Here is a 23,146-nt window from a genome sequence, read left to right as displayed (position 1 = left end):
ATACAATATGCAATTCTCTTTCCATCAACCACAGGTTAAAGGTAAGAAAATTGCTTGATTCCCCCATCAACACTGTGTTGATGGTGGAATATGTCCCGCTAAGCTTCTGTATTCTGACAGCTGGAGTTTTCCCAGCTGTTAGAATACAGTGATCACTGCTGACAGCTCTAGCCGCTGGCAGTGAGTGAACAAAAAAAAATAAAAATGACAGGCTGGTTGTACTGAAGTTGATCAATAGATCGATAGATCCCTGCTGAACTGGCTGAATTTTGATTCGTCTATGGCCGGCTTTAGTGTTTTACTACTACTATAGTCAGGAACTACTTGAATAAGTCTGTAACATGAAAAGTGATGAATAACATATTTGTGAACTATTAATACAGGATATAAATAAGATACAAATGTATGTATTTTTAGTGTCTCTCTAGATTTTACCTGTACTGAATGTTCTTGCTTTTGATTCAAAAGAGAAGTATGAGGCTTATAAAAAAAATAAATAAAACCTTATACTCACCTAGGTGGATGTAGCGTCCATCCAATGCTGCATCTGTCCCCTGCCACCTCTGCACTGAGAACAGATCAATCAAACATCGCTGATCGCTCAGTTGTCCCCTCCACTCTGAGCAGAGAGCTGTGACTGTCACTGGGTGGATCCTGACTGTAAAGTCGGGATCTATGCAGAGCCTGGCCAAGCTGAGTAACATCAGACGGCAGCAGGTTTTAAATAAAGAACAAAAAAAAGGGGGCACAGCGGCCTAGAGCATTATCCTCAATATAGGCTTTATTAATAAGACATAAAATGACTACTTACAAACAATGATGTAAACCAGATATATCAAATCCAAATGTCCAAATGACAGGAGCAGTCCATGTGAATGTCCATTGTTCTTAAAGGATGACGGCTGACGTGTTTTCGAGGCTTCGCCTCTTCCTCAGAGCCACCAGAATGCTGTCCACTGAAAATGGGTCACAGAACAAATGAACTGCATTCCTGTGATCCATAGGAGAAGTATAGCCAAAAAAGCTTTGGCCATAAACATATATTTATATCTGTGCATATAAAAATCAAGGACTGCCGTACTTTGTCATAGTTGATTTAGAATACTTTTGCAGTTATTTAAATACTTAGGATAACATCTAATGGATATGTTGAAATAAACTATAGAGGCTTCTTAATGCTAATGAATGACAGAGTTTTGTAGGAGCTGGGATTATCTTCTATTACAGTAAACCACTGGGCAGCAAAACAAAATTCCTTTATACTCATGTGTTGGCTAACTATGGAATTTCCTACTATTCGGTCACATGGCTCCCTGTGGTTTCTCAGCTGAGCTAGGACTGTGTGCTTATATTTAAACAGCTTTGCTATCCCTCTTCCCAGAGTGATACTTTCTCCTTCTAGATTTCATAGTAGATAATTCATTGCAGCCTCAAGGTTAACGGGAGTTTAAGAAAAGCTCAGAAAGGTATTTATTCTTGTAGATTCGTAGATTTTATAAATGATGTGTTCAGCTATTTGCTTATCTTGTGTGCATCATGTGTATGTTATTTTATGAATATTTTTTGATAGAGGCCAAATCTTGGTCTGAATTGTGTATAGGTGATGGCATTAAGTTGGCTGTAGATGATAGATTTCTTTAACCTATTTTATTGCCTCAGAAGGTATGTTTATTTTTGAGGAAGTGGGAGGTAGGGAACATGTCCAAACACCTCCAATGCAAGCCTGTCTTGCGGGAATGCGGTGACAAATGTATCTATTATTACTTTCTCCAATATTTGTAAAGCTGGCCATACTTGTTAAGTTTACTTTTATTCAGCCCTGTGGGATAAATAAAAGGAACCTATTATTATTTTTATTATACAGGATTTATATAGCGCCAACAGTTTGCGCAGCGCTTTACAATGTGAGGGAAGACAATAGAGTTACAATACAATTCAATACCAATCAGAGTAGATGAAGGAATCTGCCTTGTTGGCTATCAGAAAACCGAAACAATGTATGTGTCCCATTGGATGAAGGCATTGTTCAGCCATACAAAGAAGACATTTTGGCTGATTTATCAGGAATCCAAAATTTGATTTGTGTAAGGTCTGCTCAAGACAGGGATGTCCAGTACCATAGACACTTGAGGATGGTTGACCAATCTGACCTTTGAAAATTATTATAGGTGGTAATGCATATCTACATTAGACACAAATTTATGTTATGTTACATTTCATTTAGGACTCCGTTCACACTATGTCGGATCCGACTTCGGGGCGACCTGTGAAGTCGCGTGCAGCGCGACTTCGGCACGACTTGCATGGACTTCATAAAATGAATGTCTATGCAAGTCGCTCCAGGTCGCCCCAAAGTAGTACAGGACCCTTTTTCTAAGTCGGAGTGACTTGTGTCGCTCCTATTAGAACGGCTCCTGTAGCAGTCAATGGACCGCGATAGTGCACGACTTGTCAGGCTGACCAAGTCGCCTGACAAGTCATGCTAGTGTGAATGGAGACTAAATCCCTTATTTTTCAATAATTTATGAGCACAAACGTAATAATATTTTCAGAATGAGAATATACCAAGAAATGTAGAACTATATTTAATATTTAGTTCTATAGGTGACATTTTCTGCTCAACATAACCATTTCAAAGATAGAAGTTTAAAGCCTAACTCCAGTCAAAACTTGTCTTAAGCTGACCATACATAGACTTTCAAACAATGAAATATGCTTACGAAAATGTTAAGAACAGTTGTAGGAAAATTCAATGCTTTAACAAATGTCGTTTGAAAGAAGTGTACTTCAAAATTTTGTTTTTGTTTTTAAAATTCAACTTTGGAATTAATGAACTTTACTGAATGAAAAACACATTCTTTGTTAGAAATGTTAGTTATGCGTTCATTCAATAAAGATTTTCCATCCTGCTCTTTCAAATTTCCTGTCACTGCAGTCGAAAACAAACTTCAATTTGACCCCACTAAGCCCCCGTTCACACTGGGGCGACGCTACTTCCCCGGGCGACCTGTGAAGTCGTGGTGCGAGCAGCGCACCGCGACCTCGGAGCGGCCGGCACGGACTTCATATCATTGAAGTCTATGCAAGTCGCTCCGGGTCGCCCCAAAGAAGCTCCAGACCCTTTTTCTAAGTCGGAGCGACTTTTGTCGCTCCTATTAGAACGGGTCCACAGCTTCTCTGTGGAAGGCGACCTACGGAGACCTGTCAGGCGACCAGGTCGCCTGACAGGTCGCCCCAGTGTGAACGGGCTCTAACAATTAGAAAAGAAAACGAATGTTGTTTAAACAAACATTTTAATGCAGAATTCTACTAACGTATGGCCAAATCTAGTTTTGAATAGAGTGGGGAAGTACTAAAAATGTTTCGTATTTTTTTGTTGTCAGTGACTCAGTTGGGAAGATTTCCCCTTACTTTTTTTTTTGAGAGCACTGAGGTTCAAAAGGTTAAGCTTTCCTCACTCTACTAAAAAAACCAAAAAAAAAAAAGGTGATTGCAATTTGGTTTTAATAAACAAATACACGTTCTATCCGTCTCAGGAAATAATTTAAAGGGTAAATGTTTGCCATGCAATTATATCTTTAACGTGCCAAATTTATGAAAGTGTTATGTAAATCTTAAAACCTGTGATTTCACAAGGTAGCAAGTACTAAAACATGTAAAGCTTCATATTAAAGTGCTTTCCCCATAACTGCGATCATGTGCTAATCTAAAAGAGTTCTCCTCCTTAGCACACATGATATGACATTTATTATGTGTCTAGCTAGTAAACTACCAAATACATCTGAGTTTTAAGTTAGATATTGCTCCCAGCTGCCCCTAATTTGGAGTGCTGCCAATCTTTTGGATCCAAATCCCTCTGCAACTCTTTCTTCCTCAGTTGTCCCATGTTTTTAACTTCTGTGTAGACCTTTATATTACATTATTCAAGAACCAAAAGTTTTGCAGTACACTAAATGTTTAATTCAACTCAAATGGTTGCATTTGTTAGTTTTAAAAGCAAGTATGAAGGAAAAGCAGTGGTGCAAAAAGCATATGTGCGCTTAACCAATTATTTTTTACATACAGTAAACCCCCGCTCCATCGCGGTTCAGTTTTTGCGGTCCCGGTATATTGCGTTTTTTTTTTTTGTAATGTTATTTTACTATATAAATCATTAAAAATGAAATATTTTTGTGTTTTCCATAGCTCTTGCTATGTCTCTCAGTATCTTTTATGTGTTTAAATGAGTTTCTATTGTTTTAAAAGTGTGTTTAAAGACCTTAAAATGCTTCAACACGTACAGTGACAGTAAAAAAAAAAAACATGCCTACAATGCATTTTAATAGGGTTTCTCTATTTTGCGGATTTTCACTTTTCGCGGCTGGGTCCGGAACGTAACCCCCGCAATGGAGGGGGGTTTACTGTATTCATTTTTTCTGCTCTGTGTAACTAGCGAGGTCATGGAGGTCTGTCCTTTGTCCATATACTATATGCTAAAAGGTTTCCCTTCTTATCTGTCCCAGAAGGTTGGAATTTATGATGTTAAGTTGACCATAGACGGTTCGAATTTTGGCTGTTACATGCCGGCACTTGGGTACAACCAGCCTGTCTGCTTTTACATGTGATTATTGCTAGTGACTAATATAGCCACTAGCAATAATAGCTGTGTTCTCCTGTTGGAGAAGCCTTCACCTGCCCACCAAATCCCCCTCCCCCCTAGCGGTCAAACACAATGGTTCCACAAGAGGGGTTCCTCCATCAACATTGACAGTGTTGATGGGGGAATGGCTCCATCTATGGCCGGCCTTAGATCATATCTTCATACATACACAATTACCTGTCTAGCAACCCCCCATTGCTATTGTTTTCCTGGAACAAGACTTCACCAGGGGTGCCTAGCTGTGCTCTTCCTCTTTCTTCAAAAGATATAAAAGACACATTAGGCCTGTTTATTCATAGATCCTTCAGATAAAGAGGTGGTCAAATCCTGAGTCAACTACCTTCTGATGTCTCCAGGTAGCTCAACATCAGTCATAATTACCCTGGACTATAGAAAGCTGAAAGATAGCCAACATAGCTAGACACTCATATACTCCTATGGCCCCAATTATAAAGCAGTGGTGTGACCTTAACATAAGTGCCCACACTGCCATTTTACTGCTTTAGAAAAGCACATGTTGCTGTTTTTGTTTCTTTTGCATGGTGCTCCACTTGTTTTGGGACTCTGCAGAAAGCAGAGCCACTGGACAAATTAATGGAAAAAAAACATTGTGAGGAGTGCCCGGTGATGTAACCTGTCAAACAGTACAGGCATACCCCACTTTTAAGTACACAATGGGACCAGAGCATGTATGTAAAATGAAAATGTACTTAAAGTGAAGCAATACCTTTTTTCACTTCAATGCATGTAAATACACTAGCTCCATAGGAAATCTTGGTCAGCTTGACATGGCACTGCTCCCAAACCATAAGTGACAAGGACAGCAAGCTTAGGGAGCATGTTAAGGGGATCCAGGACTATGACCTGGTAGATTACAAATAGGATATGTTGTAGTCCTGGGTCCCCCCTCGGTGCTCCCTAAGTTTGGTATCCCTGTCACTTATGGTTTGGGAGCAGTGCCCTGTCAAGCTGACCAAGATTTCCCATAGACGCCAATGTTAAAAACTGGGAGTAGTGCCATGCCAAGTTGACCAGGCTGTGTCTGTACTCTCGAGTGTATGTAAAGTGAGTGTACTTAAAATGGGGTATGCCTGTATTAAAGTAGTACTGAAGGCTAAACATTTTTTACATGAATGCATTCACAACATTAGGATAAAAAAAGGCCCCAGTACTAGTGCCCCCCCCCCCCATCCTTAAACTGTCTGGTCCTCCATAAGCCACACCACTCCCTGAACTCACTGACTGAAGAGGTTAGAGATGAGGGTGGGCGAGTGATTGTCTTCTACAAGAAGCTGCAAGGAGGAAGCAGGGACATAGCTTTGTGGGTGCTGTGTGAGATAGTGGAAGGCGCACGCATAGGGATGTTCTTTAGGAGGAGACACATACAAACAAGAGTGGGGGTAGCAGCTGTGGGACCAATGAAAACATTCAAGGAAGCAAACTAAAATCTGGATTTCTTAAATTAAAAAAAAGCCAGGCTTTGGTATCACTTTAAGAAAAGAGAGCTTTATGGGGCACCACAGGTTCCACACTGTGGCCTTTATATTGTAAATGGCACCTAAAGGCAGGTCAATGTGTAGAGTATCACTGCAGGATCCAGCAATGAATGAGCCCCTAGCTTTCCACAGCATTCCCACACTTAGATAACATATACTTAGATGTCAATGTACCAGCATGTTTTTGGAGGCATAACATGAATATACATGATACATGCCTGTGGCCATGTTACCTAACCATAACCTCAGCACTTATGTTCTAAACAACAAATGCTAGTAAAATATATCTGTAAAATCACATGCTTGGGGGCTATGGAGAAATACATTCATGTCTGGGACATAAAGACAGCTCATAGCCTGCAAGGACATGATGCTTATCTGCTCTTACAAAATGCATGTAAACATGCTTTTTTCAAATGGTTATTAACATTTACAGTAATCAGCATATGGAACTATGTACATTTATCCATCATCATACACTGCTCATTTAGCACATATGTCTCAAGGATACACCCTTGGCTCTCTAGATCGGGTTGAAGCCTTCCCAGCACTACTGAACTGTTAAAAAGCACAATAATGTTTTTTGCTTACAGTAAAAGATTGACAATAGCTTCAAACTGATGAGTAGTAGAATAGTACATTTAGAAGCACAGCATGCGTTTGGCTTAGTAGCCTAACTAATGAGCAATAGAATAGTACATTTAGAAGCACAGCATGTGTTTGGCTTAGTAGCCTAACTAATGAGTAATAGAATAGTACATTTAGAAGCACAGCATGCGTTTGGTCTAAAAGCCTTTGTACTCAGCTTGAGTCTGCTAAAGTCCTACAGGCAAGGTCACATAATGAGGAAGAAGTGGTCTTCAATCCACAGGTCTTGAACATAATTACTCGAATCTTGTAGAGTGCCGCCCCCTGGGTTTGATCCCTACAATGGTGGGCATACATGCTTCAATTTTTTTAGCCATCCAATGTGTGACTCAAAATAATCAAATCCACAAACAATCAAATAGCCATAATTTCCCTTTCAATCAATTTAGACTCAAATTATGGTCACCACACTCATCAATTTTTTTATCCGATCATTGTGCGATGCAATCAAAATGACTAAATGATCAAAACACTGAAAAGCCATAACTTGCTTTACAATAGACTAATGCCTAGTACACACTGGCCGATTGTCAGGAGACATCGACCGGTTCTGTCGGACGAGCATGCTAAAAAACCAGACAGAAAACTGTCTGAAAACTGACAGAGTCTCTAATCCCTCTACAATCTATCAAAAAAAAGGTTAATTACACTTAAGTGCCGGGTCACACTTGTGCGATGCGGGAAGGCTGCGAATTCGCAGCCTGTTCCCGCATCGCAAACGCACCTCTGGCTTTTCACACTGCCATATGCGATACGCAGGGGGTGTCAATGAAATGTTAATGACACCCCCAGTTTGATCGCATATCGCAGTGCGATCTGACAGTTCGCACAGGATCGGATCGCACAAGTGTGAACCACTGCCTGATCCGATCATGATGCGGCTGGAAAAAAGGTTCATGTGCGTGTTTGGTGCGCTCCGAATTACATGCGATCGGCGCATTCGTTATAGTGTGAACTGGCCCTAAAAGCCCAAGTGTAGTTAAGTACTTCTGGACTGGAAGGTTTTACCCCCCTTAATGACCAGGCCATTTTTTGCGATACGGCACTGCGTTACATTAGCTGACAATTTTGCAGTCGTGCGACACTGTACCCAAATAAAATTGAAGTCCTTTTTTTTTCCCCACAAAAAAGAGCTTTCTTTGGTGGTATTTGATCACCTCTGCTATTTTTATTTTTTGCGCTATAAAGAAAAAAATAGCGACAGTTCGGGAAAAAAAAACTTTTTTACTTTCTGCTATCAAACATTCTCAATAAAAAAAAATTAAAAATCTATTTTTTTTTCATCATTTTGGGCCAATATGTATTCTGCTACATATTTTTGATAAAAAAATCCCAATAAATGTATATTGATTGGTTTGCGCAAAAGTTATCGCGTCTACAAACTAGGGGAAAGATGTATGTCATTTTTATTTATTTTTTACTAGTAATGGCGGCGATCAGCAATTTTTAGCGGAACTGCGACATTGCGGTCAGATTGGACACCTAACTAACATTTTTGACACTTTTGGGGGGACCAGTGACATTACTACAGTAATCAGTGCTAAAAATATGAACTGTTACTGTATTAATGACACTGGCAGGGAAGGGGTTAACACCAGGGGTGATCAAAGGGTTAAATATGTCCCTAGGGGGTGCTTTCTAACTGTGTGGGCGATGGACTTGCTGGATGAACACAGAGACCTGTGTTTCTAAATGGGATGAACACAGGATCCCTGTGTTCATTACTGAAAGAACAGCGGCATGCCGTGTTTACATCGGCAGGCCGCCATTCTGTCTTCACGGGGAGTGATTGCGGGTGCCCAGAGGACATTGCGGCTGCCGGACCTGCTTATTGGCTCCCCCTGTGGCCAATTGGCGTGTGCATGCCCCCACTAGCTGTCCCACGAAAGCATGTACAGGTACGTCGTTTTGAGGGAAAGAGCCGACCTGCTGCAGTATAAGTACGGCGGCTGGTCGGCAAGTGATTAAAATCAAGAAGAGAAAGGACAAGGGAACAGAAGAGCACAAGGGACATAACTTATAAACAGAAGGATGAGTTTCTTGTGCTGATTCCTCTTCTTTCAGCTGAAATCCTCCTCCATCCTTGCCACTTTTACCCCTGCCAACGTAGTCTTCCGGTGTGCCAGGGTTAATACAACTAAGGGGATGTCAAAGGCTCTCATGAAGAGAATCCAACTATGCTTGTCCTACTACAGCTTCTATGCATGGAAAGGTATCTCTAAAATGAGGACAGATGACAGCCCCTTAAGTCTAATACACATGGGGCCGAATGTTTGGCGACATCGGCCGACTCAATAAAAACTGGCCCACATTCGGCCTGTGTATCTGGTAGCCGGTTCAACAGAAGCTGGCTTCTGTCGAACAAGCAAGCTGGAAAACCAAAAGCCGACCAGGTTTTGAACAGTGCACTCGGCCAGTGGAGGAGAGAGCTAATTGGAGTGTTCCAGCGGGGGAACACAACAGCTCAGCGGGGGAGATCGCTGTACTAACTTTGGACTAAAAAAATTAGTGCGTACCAGGGTTTAGACCTGATTTCGATCAGATTCAGTTCCTTTGTGTTGATCAGCCAGGGCTGGAAATTATCGAGCATTTTGCATTAATCAGCAGCACTGAGATACTTCGTTCATGAATACAAGGATATTTTGATCATTCAGATTATGAAATTATATAGTGAAAACAGCGATGCAATTGATTGCATAAGTTACAATCATATTTTAGCTATTAGTCGAAATTCATTTTCCATGTGGCAAATCAACCAAATGAGCTGTCATGAATTGATAAATCTTATAAGAAGAGATCAATCAAAAAAGAAATTGATCATTTATCGATGCATGTGTGGTCACCATTAGATCGACACCAATCAAACTGGGTCAACCGGCCGACAATTATTGATCATTTGTATTGATTGGAAGCACTGAGATACTTTGTTTATGAACGCAATTGTATTCCAACCAACCAGATTATGAGATTACATGGTGAAAACAGAGATGCGATCAATAATTTATTAATCCACGTCCTCGTGTGTGGCATATCAATTGAATGGGTTGTCAACTTTAGATTGATTATTCCTATCGGAAGAGATTGATCACTTAAGAAATTGATAATTAATTGAAACTTGTATGGCCCCCATGAAACATGGGTTCTCTTAATTTTAAGTATGGTGCCCATACATGTGTCCACCATCCAAAGTTCTAACCTTCATGATCAGCTGGACAAAAAAAACACTAGTGGCACTTTTAAAAGAAACAACAGCACTTATCTCTACCCCTAAACCTTCTTTTTAATTGCTTGACATATGCAGATTTTATTTAACCAAGGTGATGTCTTTGTGTGCTGAACAGACACTGCAATTGTTTCAAGAACAATTAAGGCTTATCTGTTCTTGAAATTTACCAAAGGATAACACTTATTCATCCATTGTACTTTAAATGTAAGATTATTATGGGTGGCATTACCACTGAATGTCCAAGAAGATAAGACGTTTATTCTATGTGCCACAGAACTTTATTCTATGTGTTTAGTTATGCAAAAAATACACTATGACAATTAAATTAGCCCTTACATTATAATGTAACTCTTATCCAATAACAGGAATCAGTAAGCTTGACACAGACGTCAGTTAGAACAGACTGTACTGAATCTTCTACTGAGGAAAACTGCCACAAGACACTGGAACACAGACCAGGCAATAATGAAGATTGCTGGGATTCTAATTATAGCCTCCATAATTCAGCTGTCACAGCCGGCTAAGGACTCACTGGTAAAGCTGGTTGATAATGGGTATGAAGACGTCATTTTTGCAATAAACCCCAAGATTCCTGAAAATCCAAAACTTATCGAAAATATAAAGGTATGTACTATACTTTGTTTGTAGTATACAACGTACAGTAATTATCAATATAGATGGAAATTGAATAAATGGCAGCAGTAGCATTATAGCCCTTGCCATTCTGGGTGTAGCAATGATTATACAACATTATCACTTTCCATTTTACTTCCATTGTAGGGCTCAGGATTTGCATGCTGACTTACTTTACCAGTAATAAATAAGGCTTAGAATCTGATAGGAGCACTTACCAGCCAACAAAACTGTGCCACAACTGCCAGATGTTTAGGCCTAACCATGAATATAGAAATATTTGTATTGAATCAATAATATATACGAGAAGGAAATAAAAACGCATTGTTGTGGGTCTTGGTTGTTGGCTGTCTTTTTTTTTAAATGAAAGTGGCAAATCAAGGATTCTCAAACCAATGAAGCCAAGTAAACCAACATGCGTTAACCACTTTACCACCGAAGGATTTTGCTGTCTTACGTCCAGGCCACTTTTTGCGATTCGGCGCTGTGCGACTTTAACTGACAATTGCGCGGTCGTGCGATGCCGTACCCAAACGAAATTTACGTCCTTTTTTTCCCACAAACATAGCTTTCTTTTGGTGGTATTTGATCACCTGTGCGATTTTTACTTTTTGCGCTATAAACAAAAAAAGAGCGTTTATTTAGAAAAAATAACAATATTTTTAACATTTTTTTTATATGAAATTACCCCCAAAAAAATGTAAAAATCAAAATTTTTTAAAATTTTTGGCCTATTTGTTTTCTGCTACCTATGTTTGGTAAAAAAAAATCACAATAAGCGTTTTTTGATTGGTTTGCGGAAAAGTTATTGCCTCTACTAACTAAGGGAAAGATTTCTGTCATTTTTGGTGTTTTTTTTTTTTTAACGAGTAATGGCGGCGATCTGCGATTTTTTTTTTTTTGCGGGACTGCGACATTGCGGCGGACAGATCGGGCCCTTGACTGACATTTTTGACACTTTTGGGGGTACCAGTGACATTACTGCAGTAATTAGTGCTATATATATGCACTGTTACTGTAAAAATGGCACTGGCAGGGAAGGGGTTAATTTTATTAGAGAGGGAGGGGTTAATGTATGCCTGGTGCTTACTAACGTGTGTGGGGGGAGGTGACTGAGTGAGACAGGGACAGATCGCATGTTCAGCTATGCTGAACACTGCAATCTGTCACTCCTTGTCAGTTAGGAGATCCGCCCGCTCTGTTTACACAAGCGGACGGATCTCCAAACTCGCTCCTCCCCTTGCCCGACTCCCGCTGTGACTGAAAACAGCGGGAGCGCCCCCTACAGTGGGAGGAGTCCAGCGACGTAGGTCTACGTCGCTGGACGATAACGAACCACTTTGCCGCAGTACAGTCAACGTGACTGGTCGGCAAGTGGTTAACTAGAATATGGAACTGGTCAATGAGATTAGGGAGGGTTTTGGGAACACTGACGGTAGTGATTATTTTTACTCAATTTTCTTAAACTCCTGGAGTGTTTGCATGAGGCTATTGATTATAAATTGCTGTCTGTCGGCAGGCCTGAAGGAAATTGAGGTAATTTAGGGAAACTAGGCCAAAAGTATGGAGTGTTATTTTTGAGATCAGTTAGGTTCCTTTTTATTCTCTGTAGGAAATTAACAGTAGTCTGACTGGATGCTAGAGGCAGAATCACAATACTTTGAGATTTCTTTGCCCCTATGCATCATGGCCCATAGATAACTGAATCTAATTGGATAACTGAATCCAACCATGCACTCTGCACCCTGCTATCTGGGTATGCTGGAAGCATAGGGAAAGATAAACAAACACAATTTGACTGAGAAAAGATGACCTAGGATGCTTTATGTATGTATGTTTTTGAGCTCTTTGTACTTATCATGAAATTGCTTTATGTTCGGTTTGTTCACAGAAAATGGTGACTGACGCATCTCCATACCTATTACAAGCTACAGAAAATAGGCTGTATTTTAAAAGCGTTAAGATTTTAATCCCAAATACTTGGACAACCAACAGCATTTATAGCAGGCCTAAAACAGAGTCATATGACAAGGTAAGTGTATGAACAGAATGTTATATAGCATGGCATTGTTTAGAAAGTTTTTTTCAATTCTTTGGCCTTACTGGCCAAAAGTTGGTCACTCAAATTATAATCTGACTGTACAGGGTCCTTTAGATTTAGCAGCAGCTAAGTGCAATTAGCCAGTCAAATGGTTAAAAATGAAATAGAAAGGCCCAATGTAGAATTTGATTTGGGGGGCAGTAAAGGGGGGGGGGGGGCAAAGTCCAACCACCATCATGGTACTCTACCCCAACACTGTGACTACACCAACACTGATGATTTAATATGGATCTTAGCAAGTTTGGATTTACAAGCCAACTGGCAGTTAACACCCTAGTTTTTTTTTTTCTTTTAAATAGTGTTTCCCAGCTGTAGTCATTCTTTCACACATGCAATTCAAATTTAATCCTAGTTGTAGGCTCGGTTTAGCGTTGTCAGCAACAAGGCAGTGTGCAAATGAACATCCACTGATCGGCTAGTAAGCATTTAAGCTGGTCTAAAGTCTCGCTCATCCGACACTCATGCTACTGCTTGAATTTGTAGTCAGACCGAACCTGGCTCTGAAAGACCAAGGTCCAGCTAAGACCTTAGACCCGTTTCAATGTATTGACAGGATTCTTCTTCATTATTGCAGAAGATGAAAGCAATTTTTAAGCTCCCATATGTATTATTAAAAGTTTATCCATAATGACATATTTCTCAGCAGGAGTATTGCCTTTAAAGTGGACCTTTATTAAACCACCATACTTACCTTCACACTGTACAGCAAGCACTCTCCAGTGCCCATACTTCACTGTCCTTGTTTTAATCCCCTGCTCAGATCATTGACAAAGATTTATGCAAAAATCACATTTTCATACAAATTGATTCCTGCACCCTGCTATGAATCCCCCTCCCCTTCATGTGAAGGAGTAAAGCCAGGTACACACAACTCCAATGTCTGCAGACATTTGCCAGTCTTCTGTCAGACGTGCATGCTGGAAAACCAGTAGCTGACCAACTCCCAATCAGCGCTCTCAGCGAAAGGCAGAAAGCACTGATCGGAGTGTTCTGGCACAGGAGTCGTCCCCCTGTCAGAAAACAATAGCTCAGCGGGGAGACCTAGTAGTGTGTACCAGGCTTTAGATCTGGCAATTGGTCTAACCAAGCACCAAGTAGGAGGGCAGCATTTCCAGCAGTGCATAGGAAGTAATTGGAGTAGCAGACATCAGACAAGAGTGTTCAGCGTTGGCACCAGAGCATGCATGCTGTATACTGGTTAGAAAGGGTTGTTAAGTACAGATGCTAAAGTGAAACTTTACCTATAAGGGCTTGATAAAAATGATGTTCTTTAGAAAGGAACATATCTTCCACATTATTAATTTTGCTGCCAAAATAAGTGTGTGCTGTAATTTGCCTCCAGCATTGTTTTTGTTTCTTCTTGCTGACATTTTGCTGAAGCCCAAAGCTCCCGAACAGCAGTAAATCTTTAGAAAGTCAACAGATTGGCCTCTACAAATTTGGCACAGTGCCTAAAAATAGAGAGCAACTGAGCATGTGCAGAGCAGGGTGAGACAGTGAATTATTGTATTTAAACATATTATTTATAATGTTTTACATAGCTATACCTGCAAAAAGGGCCAGCATGAAGTGGTCTAGCAGGACTTCATTTTCTGACTAAAGTTCCACTTTAAGTACAGTTTTGGGCTGAAGAGGAGGTTTGAAAGGGGTCCTACAATGTTTTACCATACAACTCATTCTTATTTGGTCACATCCTTGGTATAAAGGCAATTTAGAGGCCAACAAAGGACAGGTTAAAGAAATTATTAGTTCAATGTTATGTGATCCGTGTACGCAAAGATACAAAGTATTTTCTACTGAAAAATACTTTTAGGGCTCTTTCACACGGCCGCTCCGTATGTCCGCAAATCATCCTATTTTTTTGCGGATGATTTACGGTTATAATGTAAGTCTATGGCATTGCGGATGTCAGCGGAATACCATCCGCTGACATCCGATTTTCTTCCTTTTAGTTCTGTTCCGTTTTTTGGAACGGAACAGAACCCTATTTTTGTTCCGTTCAAAACACGGAAAGGAAGGAAAATCAGACATACGCAATGCACATAGACTTACATTATGTCCGCATATCATCCGCAAACGGATGGGATGATATGCGGGCATACGGAGAGGATGACACAAATGTCATCCGCTCCGTGAAAAAAAAAAAAGTCCCGCAGCGGACAAGAACAGCGGAGCGGCCGTCTGAAAGAGCCCTTATACTTAACAAGGAGCTTCTGCTATTCTGGTATTTAACTCTTTTAGTTTTTTCTTTAGGCTGATATTATCATAGCTGATCCTTTCACTCAAGGAGATTTTCCATATACCTTGCAATATGGTGGTTGTGGGCAGCCTGGGAAATATATACACCTCACTCCCAATTTCGTTCTAAATGACAGAGTGCTGCGAATATATGGTCCCAGAGGTAAGGCAAATAAGCTCTATGGAAATGTATTGATATGTAGGAATATTTTAAAAAGCCTTGTTTTTGGATTTCATTTGGAATTACCGGTATATATATTTTATGTTATTTGCAATTATATACGTGTGTGGGGATTACATTTGCTTACTACATACTTTTGCTAGCCATATACTGTCAGGATTTTAGCCAGGCACTGATAAAATGTATCCAGTGAGTGGCCCTGTTGGCCTAAATCACAGGAGCTGGGTGGAAACTTGTCATCCCAATGATGCCTGCATTCAATCAGATGCAGCCGCTGTTGGGGTATTGTAACAGCTGGTGGACCAGCTGTTGAAATACTATAGCAGGAGTGGGAGATTTGTCCACACATGCTGTGTAGTGCACACAGAAAAATCTTTATGTGTATGGCCAGCTTCTGGTCTTAAGCCAGCCATAGATAATCAGTTTTTTTTTTTCATTCAGCTAGAGGGCTGAAAAAAAAAAAAGCGTAAGGGCTCTTTCACGCGGGCGTTCCGTATGTCCGCAAATCATCCTATTTTTTTGCGGATGATTTGCGGACATAATGTAAGTCTATGGCATTGCGGATGTCAGCGGAATACCATCCGCTGACATTCGATTTCCTTCCTTTCAGTTCTGTTCCGTTTTTTCGAACGGAACAGAACCCTATTTTTCTTCCGTTCAAAAAACGGAAAGGAAGGAAAATCGGATGTCAGCGGTGTCATCCGCTGACATCCGCAATCCCCATAGACTTACATTAGGTCCACATATCATCCGCAAACGGATGGGATGATATGCGGACCTACGGAGCGGATGACAGAAATGTCATCCGCTCCGTGAAAAAAAAAAAAAAAAAGGACCGCAGCGGAGCTCTCACACGGAGCGGCCGCGTGAAAGAGCCCTAACAGATTCCTCTATCCACACAAACAAGGTAGATGGAGAAATCCCAGTTGGCATATTGTTTTCTGACATTGGGACTCTTCGATTGGCTGCAGTCGCTCATCGACAAAAGTTTATCAACATGCTGGTTCTACTGAACTCAATCAAAAGAATGGGCAGGGCCGGTGCAAGGATTTTTGACACCCTAGGCAAAATAAAAATTGCCGCCCCCCCATATGCTCTCCCACCCTCACCTCAAAAAGCTGAAGGGGTTAAAACCAGTGGCGGTTGGTGCTCCATCGGTCGGGGGGATGGCAGACAGACCTGGCCACTGACCCCCCTGTCACTCCAGAGTCCAGTCCACACCAGTCACCAGATCACTTACTTTGTTCCTCCGGACGGCAATGGCTTCCCCCTCAGTCTCCTCCATGTTCCCTCTAGGGAGCTGTCGAGGTGACCTCGGGTCAGGCTCCGACAGTGCCCCCTGCTAAGTTGCGCCCTAGGCGACTGCCTAGGTCGCCTTACTGGTAGCACCGGCCCTGAGAATGGGGGTAAGGCACACATGGATCGAAATTTGGCCCTGCTGAACCAGCCAAATTTCAATCCATCTATGGAAAACATATTCACCCGCACTTCAACCCTTTCTTCTCCCCATCCAATTTATTGCCCTAGTACAGACTTCAGGACGGATGACCTTGACCGGAAGCCACAGTCTATTCCAGAACTGGCGGTGTTTCTATCCTCTACTGAATCTGTGGACAGCATGGGACGGTGCATGCACAGCTTTTATTTCATAGTCTCAAATGGAGAAGGTTTATTGGTAACAGCAATGGTGACAGGTTTATATTGTAGACTAGGAAAGTAAATTAGGCAGCAGCATTATAGACAGAGCAGCACAGCAACTGATAATAAACTGTACGTAATGCTGGTTTATTTAAATGTAGGCAGGCACACTGTAATTATGTATTATTTTTTTGCAGGGAGGGTGTTAGTCCATGAATGGGCTCACTTGAGATGGGGTGTTTTTGATGAATACAACAATGATATCCCATGGTATCTCAGTAAAAACGGCAAATCCGAGGCAACCAGGTAAATCTCCCACCCTTAAGGAAAATGAATGTAATTGTGTCAATTTATTTTATTCTGGTAATATGTTTTAAAACTGTTATATATATATATATATATATATATATATATATATATATATATATTTATTTTTTTTTTTTATTACTGTGTATGTTAACAAAAAGCTTTACAAATAACAATTGAAAAAGAACAATTTTTGCATATTTCTGTGTAAAAACAAATTACTCCTAATGATGTGTGTCCCATTGGTGGATGCTGCTGGTAGGTAAAAATTTGAATTAGTTCTTGGACAGCTTGAAACTCCAAATATCCAGCTCAGGAAACTACACTCCTAGTTCTATTAGTTCTATTAGTTCTAGTTCACTATTCAGTGAAGGCTGTGAAGTATTCTTTTCACATACTACATGTTGTTCTGTGATTGGATGGAGGTGTGGATGAATGTCACAATCTCCCTCCTCTAGTCACAGAACCCTTTCTAATCTATGAAAAGATTACAAGACCTGTGCGGCTGGTGCTCCATGGGCCGGGGGGATGGCAGACGGACCACACCATACCCCCCCCGGACCACACCAGCTCCAGCCCACATCCCTACCCCCCCCAGTCGCCAGCTTACTAACCCTGGGCAGGCAGCGGCGGCAGCAACGGCTTCCCCCTCAGTCTCCTCTGTGGGCTTCCCCTGCATCTCCTCCCTCCTTTTCTTCCTTGGCCAATAGCATGGCTTCTCCTTTCAGCCAATCGGGAAACGGGTCTCAGGACCCGCTTCATGATTGGCCAGGAGGTGAATCAGTGTGGCGACAAATATTCATTCACTATTGTCACACAACTGGGTGGGCTCAGGGCGCAGTGCTCTGTGCCACGGAGCCCACCCTTTTTTGAAGCCTATTAGAGCCTCTGGCTCTAATCATGTGCTTCAAAAAAAAAAAAACCCTATTGGAATCCATTCGTCCGGTGCCCTGCACCGGACGCATGGATTAGAGGGCTGGACGCCCCCAATGGACGGGCCGCCCCTGTACAAGACGTTTTATGAATGGAGGGGGTGGAGTGTAAGCAGCCTGCTCTGTATGCAGTGTACCGGAGCCGGTATGGAATTTTCAGAGTCAGAAGTTCAGCGTATACAGCAGTTCTAGAATGCATAAAAATAATTCATGTTTTTGTTTTTTCCTGGATTTCAGCTTTAATATCTCACCCATGAGACTGAATTTGCAAAACATCTCATCTGTCCCAATTACATTTTTCCCTATTCATTTAAGAGTTCTTACGCTCAAACCCATTTTTTGGTTCAGTAACCTATAGCATTTACTGATTTGACTTTAGCAGAGGCAATTCTAATAAGTTAGTGAGTGCATGTCTAGGCAAAATTAAGAACAACTAGAGAAAAATAATTGTTGATCCTACCAGAAACTCATTGGAATTGTACCTTTCTATGCCTGTACTGCACTGAAATCGCAAGTTAAAGTGATTTTAAACTATCACCTTTTGAGACAACCCATTCAGTTAAAAATAGAAATGAAAGGCAAAAAGTTTTTGTGGAGATATAAAAAAAAAAAAAAAATGTTTCCCTTTTTTATTAGTGATCACATTCCCTTTGTTCTTAGCTGCATAAGAGCTGGGGGGATGAGAAGCAGCAGTACACTGAGCTTCCCAGTGATTGGCTGTACAGTATGGGGCGTGTCAGGACAAGTCTGATAATTGGAGGAGAAGACACTGAGTTCCCAGCATAGCTATAGAACTGACCATATTGTGCTCTCCTTCTTAGTGTAGTCATGTAGTCAGTTTTTAATAGGAAACAGGATCACCAGGGATTTCACATAAAGAAGTAATACAAAGAGAACAGGATACTTTCTCATACAAGTACATGGTACAACAGGCATATATCAGGAATATGAAGTGTTGGGGTAACAAACACTTTAAGTTATCAGGCCTCTCCAGTTAACCTCTGGGTTACAGAATGCTTCTTCCCCAAAAATTTGGCCATACACTGTAAGATTTAAACATCATGGATGGGCACATTTTTGCTGCAGGCAGTTGCTGCACCCACTGCTGTCCGAATACCTGAACATGTTTCCGCCTAGCTCCTTCCAGTTTCAGATTGAAGGATGTTAGGCATTAGAGCTTGTTGACACTTGACTAAATGTCTAACACTTAACAAACGCTCCTTAACAAAGCGCGTTAGACTCGCGTTAATGAACTTTAGAATGGGCGTTAGGCTGGCATTTTACAAGAGTTAATGACAAGTTAAAAATGCTCCCCAAATGCCCTATGGGCAGTTTTGAAGCATTTGCTGAGTGTTAAGACGCGTTTACACCGCTCCACAAACGCCTATGCCATTACAGGAAATAAACTAATCTTACCGCCCCAGAACCGCACCACAACTGCCTGCCAGATGTTTGCGAACTTAGACTTTAAGTGGAGGCATTAAAAGGCTTCAAACACCTCCTGACTCGACATGAGGCTTCAGTTTTGATGCTTCATGTTTTGACAATGTGTCCATTGTATCATTTGCATAAGCTTGTGTGGGGGGATGTTTTTAATGCCTCTCAAACACCTGCTTTTAATGCCAGTGTGAACTTAGGATGCCAACAGGGCCACACATGGCTCAAAATGCAGGCCATTTCATCAGGAACTAGCCAAAATGTACTCTGTGTATAATCAGTTTTAGTTATGGAGGGAGGGAGATGGGAACGTGTTCTGTAGTCCATATAAAAAGCAAGCAGCCAAGGGCGACAATGCTGCTTAGATACAATACAGTGAATGACAACTGTCACCCTAGGACAGAAAATGTGTTCCTGATTAGATCATCAGGCAAAAAGAATGGACAAAAAGCCTTAAAGAATAAGTTCACCTTTTGGAACATGTATTTAGAACACCTATATTTAGACTGGAACATATAACATTTTCCAGCTCCTGCCTCCTCTCCCGCCGATCTCCCACTCCCTCTTAAAGCAGGCATGGAATTTTCTCCTCACACCCTCTGTCACTTTTTAAAAACAGTAGGGATGTGCACAGGGGTGTAACTACAGGGGTTGCAACTGCAACCAGGCCCCATGCCCCAGGGGGCCCGTGCGGCTGCCCTGTACACCTGGATAGGAGGGGCGGTGGGGGCAGCATGTAGAGAAATCACTTTCCTCCTTTTTCCTCCTGCAGGAGGAAAATGGAGGAGATTGTTTCCTCTGTATGCTGCCCCCGCCATTCTTCCTATCCAGTTCACTTGTGTTCTGCTGTCTCTGGGCCCCTGTGTGCTCCCCCCAGTGTGCTGCTCCCTTCCCTCTCCTGTCGGCTGCTGCAGGGGATGTGTCCCAATAGAGTACCAGGAAGGGGTCAGTAAATATGTAATTTGCCAGCTTCTTCCTTTTCTGAATGGACAGAGTCATAGTCTGTGACATTGTAAAAAAATTAAATAAAATGAAAAAAATTATACAATTAAAATACCAAAAAAAAACACTGACACCAGTGGGTGAACTTCCGGGATCACAAAGGTCACACTTGCGACAGGGCCCTGTGGGGAGGCCCCAAGATGGCAGTAAGGGGGCCCACTGCAAAACTTGTGAAAGGGTCCCGCTGCAGGACTGTAATAAAGGGCCCCACAATGAGATTAAAGGGCCCCAGGATCAGTGGGAAGAGCCCCAGGCTTAAAGGGAAGGGCCCCCGGCCAGGGGTCCTGGGGGCCCTTCATGGTTACTTGCACCGGGGCCCTGAAGGTTCTAGTTATGCCTCTGGATGTGCAGGGCTCACCCACCCAGCTGCATCATTCATTCACGGGTTCCTGTGAATGAATAAATTACAAGTACTGCCTTCCATCAGCAGCCAGATGTGTAGTTTCAATAGGCTGGGGGGGGGGGGGGTGCTTATGAGTACTCTCATAGTCCACTGGCTCCTTCTCTGACTTTCAAACAGAAAATTCATACAGAGGTATGGGCTGAAAGCTGGAGGACATGTTTGCAGAGGCCGACATTGCACCCATGATCTACTGATCGCGGGTGCAATGCTTTCCAGGCTCCTGCAGCAAAAAATAATAAATGCACTGTTTTCTGAAAAAATATGTGTATTTATTATTTTTTCTATAAAAGTGAACTCATCCTTTAAGATAACTAATGCAGCCACCACATCTAAGGACTGGTAAGCTGCAATATATGACATTTACTTTGGTTTAACTATGCTTGCTGCTTTGTTGTTTTTGTTTTTTTTTTGTTTTTTTTGGTACAATATTATTGATACTATATATCCAGTCTTCATAAGATAAAATGGTGTAGCCTCACGAATATTTGCATAAGACCACACACAGCATACAGTAAATTAATATAAATACTTTAAAAAATATTATTATTTCATATACTGTGCAATATGTAAAATATCTGCTCTGTTTTGTTTCAGATGTCCTTTGAGTCTGAGTGGTTTAGCTAAAATTGATATTGATGATGGATTACACCAAATAAAAGTAGATTGCGTAATTGACCAAGAGACTGGGCTCTATGAGGAAGGTTGCGAATTCTACCCAAATGTGGACCGCAATGTCCATGAATCTATTATGTATGGACAAGCCCTGGAACCTGTAAGCCTAAGAACAAGATCTGTCTCTGAAAATATTTCTGTGTTGAATTATTCTTGTTTCTTTGTTACTTAGACTGCTACCAATTAGGCCATGTATATATAAAGTGGTACTGTCCGTTACTTAAAGCGGTCTTAAACCCAAAGCCAATAATGTAATATATTGTAGCTCACCAATCATTATACAGTATATGGTGGCTGCATTCATTTTCCTTTTTTTTTTTTTTGGCTTTTTTCCCTCTGTTATCACCTGGTGATCCAGCCAGTAACACACCTCCTGTATTAGGGTGCCTACACTATGGATGAAGGAGGCGCAACAGAGGCATCTTTCAATGTCAGCATTGTCAGTCTGAGGGTAGGATAGTGTTAAACACAGTAGCAGATTTAGATACACTAACAAACTGAAGCCAAGCTCCAGTTCACATTATTTTAAGCTGTTACAGAAACCTTTTGTTATATTAATTAAAGATGTATAAATGATAAAATAATATATATATATATATATATATATATATATATATATATACAGTAAAACCTTGGATTGCGAGCATAATTCGTTCCGGAAGCATGCTTGTAATCCAAAGCACTCTTATATCAAAGCCAATTTCCCCATAAGAAATAATGGAAACTCAGATGATTTGTTCCACAACCATTTATTCATAAGTCCTTCAATTTATAGTCCATATAAAAAGATTATAGCATTGCGATAGGTTATATAACCATAAAATGTCCATCCACTAATAGCCCCTTCCACAAGGGGATTTGAAGCAAAATCCAGCAGGAGCTACAGAGTATCAAAGAGAAGAGAGGCGCCTCTAAGTGTAGCAATATGGTTCCATTTAATGAAGGTACAACATTTAGCAACTCACATGGTTGATGAATAAAACAGGCATATCTTAGTATGCAGGCATCCGGGGTAAAGCTATCCACATAGACTATCTTCTGCACCGCCGGCTGCCAGTCTGTAATCCTGACCGGAAAAAAACCACACTGCAGTAAAGCGATCTGAAAGCGAGGGGCAGCATGGAAGGGATGACGTAGATGGCTATGCGGAGGATGGTCCATGTGGACAGCTTTAGCCTGGATGCCTGCATCCTTAGATGTGCCTGTTTCTATCATCAACCATGTGAGTTGCTAAATGTTGTACCTTCATTAAATTTAACCATATTGCTACACTTAGAGGCGCCTCTCTTCTCTTTTCTACTCAGCTGTGACTTGAGGCTACTTGTATATCAAGACATCGCTTGTAAACCAAGTCAAAATTTATTTGAAAATTTTGCTTGTCTTGCAAAGCGCTCTTAAACCAAGTTACTCTCAAACCAAGGTTTTACTGTGTATATATATATATATATATATAATGTGTATATATATGTAAATCTGACTATTGTGAGTAGCCCTGTCAGTGCTAAAAGGTTTGTCTCAACCCTTAACTGTTACATCTGCTGGATAGCTTGTTCTGTTGAAAAACAGCAGACTTACAGGCCAGATCACCAGGTGA

General features: G+C 41.2%; 1 protein-coding gene across 1 annotated transcript in view; it reads left to right on the top strand.

Annotated features, from left to right (window-relative positions):
• The first annotated feature begins 1,394 nt into the window (after positions 1–1,394).
• LOC309561725 (calcium-activated chloride channel regulator 1-like) overlaps positions 1,395–23,146 on the top strand; it is a 49,234-nt gene continuing 27,482 nt past the window's right edge. The window contains exons 1-6 of the mRNA XM_082265718.1: positions 1,395–1,466; positions 10,375–10,633; positions 12,534–12,674; positions 14,997–15,144; positions 16,998–17,106; positions 21,475–21,652. Coding sequence (XP_082121844.1) covers positions 10,475–10,633; positions 12,534–12,674; positions 14,997–15,144; positions 16,998–17,106; positions 21,475–21,652 — 735 coding nt within the window. The 5' untranslated portion in view covers positions 1,395–1,466; positions 10,375–10,474. The remainder of the gene's footprint in view (positions 1,467–10,374; positions 10,634–12,533; positions 12,675–14,996; positions 15,145–16,997; positions 17,107–21,474; positions 21,653–23,146) is intronic.

This window comes from Pelophylax lessonae (assembly GCF_965119305.1).
Source record: "Pelophylax lessonae genome assembly, chromosome: 8".
Lineage (NCBI taxonomy): Eukaryota > Metazoa > Chordata > Amphibia > Anura > Ranidae > Pelophylax > Pelophylax lessonae.
This window is presented reverse-complemented; position numbering and strand designations above follow the sequence as displayed.